Source organism: Pundamilia nyererei, unplaced genomic scaffold (assembly GCF_000239375.1).
Source record: "Pundamilia nyererei isolate P.nyererei 1_Seehausen unplaced genomic scaffold, PunNye1.0 scaffold00347, whole genome shotgun sequence".
Classification (NCBI taxonomy): domain Eukaryota; kingdom Metazoa; phylum Chordata; class Actinopteri; order Cichliformes; family Cichlidae; genus Pundamilia; species Pundamilia nyererei.
The window spans coordinates 27,872-32,086 of record NW_005187748.1 but is presented as its reverse complement, the minus strand read 5'-3'; the positions used below and the strand labels follow the sequence as shown (position 1 = coordinate 32,086).

The 4,215-nt window shown below is 41.4% G+C and overlaps 1 protein-coding gene across 1 annotated transcript in view; it reads right to left on the bottom strand.

Moving 5' to 3' along the window:
- The window catches only part of LOC102214306 (ATP-binding cassette sub-family G member 4-like), a 21,905-nt gene extending 19,155 nt beyond the window's left edge, over nt 1-2,750 (bottom strand). Inside the window, exon 1 of the mRNA XM_013915678.1 lies at nt 2,495-2,750. Coding sequence (XP_013771132.1) covers nt 2,495-2,750 — 256 coding nt within the window. The remainder of the gene's footprint in view (nt 1-2,494) is intronic.
- Between the last annotated feature and the right edge of the window lie 1,465 nt (nt 2,751-4,215).

Here is a 4,215-nt window from a genome sequence, read left to right as displayed (position 1 = left end):
GAGGTTTCTTCCTGTTAAAAGGGAGTTTTTCCTTCCCACTGTCGCCAAAGTGCTGCTCATAGGGGGTCATATGATTGTTGCTCTGCATGTATTGTTATAGGGTCTACCTTACAAGTCTTAAGGTGACAGTTGTTGTGATTTGGCGCTGTATAAATAAAATTGAATTGAATTGAATTTCATAATACCTTGGTTTCTTTCTAATTTTATTAATTTATTCTAGTATCCGCGGCACCATTTTTAGTGCGTGTTCCCTTAGTAAAGCTGTGACGTTGTCTTGTTATTCAGACAGATTTCTGGTTATGAGTTTGCGATCCCTGACTTTTCAGCAATCCACAGGACACTGAGCAGCACATCCCCAGTGTTATTGTTATCTGTGTCATCTTAAAATTCCTTATCTCTGTGTTCTGTAAAGCTTGTCATAAGTCTAAAGAGTGCATTTTCTTTATATTGCCCAGAAGTAAAGTTAATTAAACAACTCATGTGTTTTGTGTCTGTTTGAGTTCAAAGTTAAAAAATCATCAATCTTAAAAGGAACTCTCTGACTTACTGATTAGAAAATGAATTGTTTTGTTTTGGATGAAAATGTCTCTCTCTCTGGGTGGGGGTGAGTAAGGTGTACTGGGAGGCCAGGCATCCAGCAAAGACAAAGGTGGCAAAGGAAATGGCCTGCTGTCAGTTATATGTGAGGCTGGACACCAAAGAAGGAGAGAAGGACTTGTATTCATTGGCTGGAAAAGATGTGCAGCTTGTTTGGATGTTTAAGGATACAAATGGAAATGTAATAACACGTGAAGAGAGGCTGCTTAGAAATACAAGGAGGGCTTCAAGGAGCTGATGGTAAATGGCCTGTATTTGTATAGCACTTAGCTGATGAATGTAGAACATAAGACAGGAAGAAAGATGTGCATTAAGACACGACCTGCCTGGACAAATGACCAACAAACTTTTGTACGAGTGTTAAAGACTGGTGGTGCAAATATTCTTGAGTGAGGTTGGTTCAGGAATCTTGCATTCAATCATAAATTCAGTATCAGATCTAAAAGTTAAGGCAGTGCATGCAAGAAAATCAAATACACATAACTTTTTATTTGTACTGACTAAAGTACATGCAGTAATAGCCACAGCATCTGTGTGTTAGTCTCTGTGAGCGATGTATGGTGTGGATTGATCGGGGGTGTGAACAGGGTGGATCGTGGGGAGGGCAGCGTGTCAGAAACAATCAGCCTCGCCTCCTCTGTGTGACGAGGAAATAAGAAAAATCAGTAGCGATCAGGGTTACAACAGCTGGAAGCACACACTGCTGTCAGTGAATGTGTCACCGTTTCATCTTCTGGTGATTCAAAGAAACACACGAGAGAAATATTAGTGAAAAATGATTTTTTTTGTCAGCTGCAGAAAGCAGATAACGTCCTGCCCAAATAAAGAGTCACAATTTACCCACGATGTGTGTTATTGTAGGCTATACTGCTGGCAACAAAATATTAACAGTTTAAATGAGTCTGCAAAACTACAGGAAATCATTGTCATTTATAACATGTGGAGGGTAGACCTCGTGCTGTGTTTGAGCCAGTGTCATCAAAAACGTGAGGAGACATACCCGTGACTGCACTGCACCTCATGCATCTTAAAGCTGACAGACAAGGAGAATGATTTGTGTACCTGAGTATCACTACAATGCACAAAACAACTGAGCAGCCCATTATGACACAACCAAATCCAGTTATGTGTTTTCTATATATTAAATAATATAGATGCCTCTGCAGCATGACTGACAAGCTTACACAATACATTCAGAAACCTTCCCACCTAAACTGAAAGACTGAGTGCAGATTTAAACCACTTATTAATTATTTCTGTCAGCGTTGCAAAACTGTTATTTCCACATCTCCAGTATCAAATGTGAAACGTGCACCCTGCCGTTTACTGTGCAGCATGAATGCGCTGCACAGCAAACAGAGAAGACACAGGCCAGAGATTTCCTAACACTTTATGTCAGAGGCGCCTTTTAAGCCTGAAGGCAGCAAATATTTAACACACAGTGCGGTGACAAAAGCTGAATGACTGAATGGAGAAACAGAGAATGATTCCATATGAGCCGAGCGTTCACCGACTGAAGCAAACATAGACTTTACTTGGGTGAACACCCACCGATACTGATGTTGGTCCAAGTTTATTTTTGTTTTTGACATCCATTAAATAACTCTTATTATTTAATTTTATTATTATTAGTTTGAAGAAGTACTACCGTGTCCATCTACTGTGATGTCTCCCGCTTAGAAACAATGAATGATCTAGCTGTTCTCGACTTTTTAAGCATTGTGCTAGCTCGCTGTCTCTGGGAACACTTTTAGATACATGCGGTTTATTTTGGGGTTCATCCATCCACACATCTACTGTCTCGTGTCTTGATTTTGCCTTTTCACAGTATCTTTACTCAGTTAGAAACTGGTTAAAGTGGAAAACTGTATATAAAGGATGGTCAGAAGTCTGTTACCTCTCCTCCTCCAGCACGGTCCCTCCCGAATGGTGTAGGAGATGTTGATGAACTCCAGGTCAACAGCTGAGCGTCGGGGTAGGTGGGTGAATCGCTGTGCCTCAGTGATCTGGTTCTCAACCTTCTTCAGGTGGGTCAGCATGGATACCTCCTGTTGCGGCTGAGGCTGAGCAGCAGGCTGGCTGTCACCATTACATATGACCACCTCCTCCATAGGGAGGCTAACAGAGTCAAGTTCCAGTGCCTTATTATCCATATTAGATCACAGACTGTGGGTGGAGGAGTGTGGGGAGGAAAGAGACGAGACAAAAAGGAGAAGGGAGGTCATTCACGGTTCAACGGTCTAATTTTACAGGTGAGGTTTTGTGCTTGAGTTAAGTTATCTATCAACGCTGAAACAACAGAACAGCAGAGAAGCTGAGCCAGCGAGCAGCTCTGCTCAGAACAGAGATGATGTTTTTACCCTTTTCACTGCTGGCTTGCACACTGTTTCAGTTTCCCATCCACACTGCTGTGAATTATGAGGCTAAAAATAGGCTGACCAATTCATGAAACGTTATTGGTGCTTAGGCAACAAGGCCTACCTGGATAGGGTCAGGTAAAAAAATAAATCAGTGATGTTATACCACAGAAATGTACCTGGTTAGGTTTACATCAGGACTTGTGTCATAATCCATAGTAAACCTGTATGTTAAAGGAGCATGCTGGGAGTGACAGCCACTAACGCCACTGCACCAGCACAAGTCACAACATGGCACAAACACAGCACTGGAAGCATTCTTCTGATGATGTCATTCCAAACATCTGAGGTTGTATAATGTTCATTATTTATAAAGATTTGCTTTATGTGAATGGGTTACATTTAATTAGGCATAGAGATATAATTATGACTGAGCCTGGAATATCATCTACAAGAGAGTTAAAAAAAATTGAATATGCATCAGAGAGCAGGGCCAGGGAGTCTTCCTCTTCCTCCTCACATGTATTCATCATCAAAAAATGGGGAAAAACAGAAGTCAGAACATGCTGTGGAAGAGAGACAGAGGTTAATAACAGATATGATTCAATGCAGAGAGGTCTGTTAACACACAGTGAGTGAGAAAGGTGACTGGAAAGGAAAAACTCAGTGCATCATGGGAATCCCCGGCAGCCTACGTCTATTGCAGCATAACTAAGGGAGGATTCAGGGTCACCTGGTCCAGCCCTAACTATATGCTTTAGCAAAAAGGAAAGTTTGAAGCCTAATCTTGAAAGTAGAGATAGTGTCTGTCTCCTGAATCCAAACTGGAAGCTGGTTCCACAGAAGAGGGGCCTGAAAACTGAAGGCTCTGCCTCCCATTCTACTTTTAAATACTCTAGGAACAACAAGTAGGCCTGCAGAGCGAGAGTGAAGTGCTCTAATAGGGTGATATGGTACTACAAGGTCATTAAGATAAGATGCGTCTGAAAAGTAAGAGTGTGTCCAAAAACTTTGCTCCAAAACTCTGAAACAGCTCGCCACCCTCTCTTTTGCACCCTGTAACGTCCCTAAAAGTTAATGTGTGCGTTCCGGCTCTGCTTTGAGTTTTGTTGTTTCACAGGTTCGCGTGTGTGTGTTCATTCTTGCACAAGCTTTGATTAAGTAATTTCTTTATTTCTTTATTTGTTGAGATCGCTGTATTAATTAGGGGCTGATTTCTTGCTCTGAAAAGCACTAATAAATAAATGTTACTTGCTAGGTT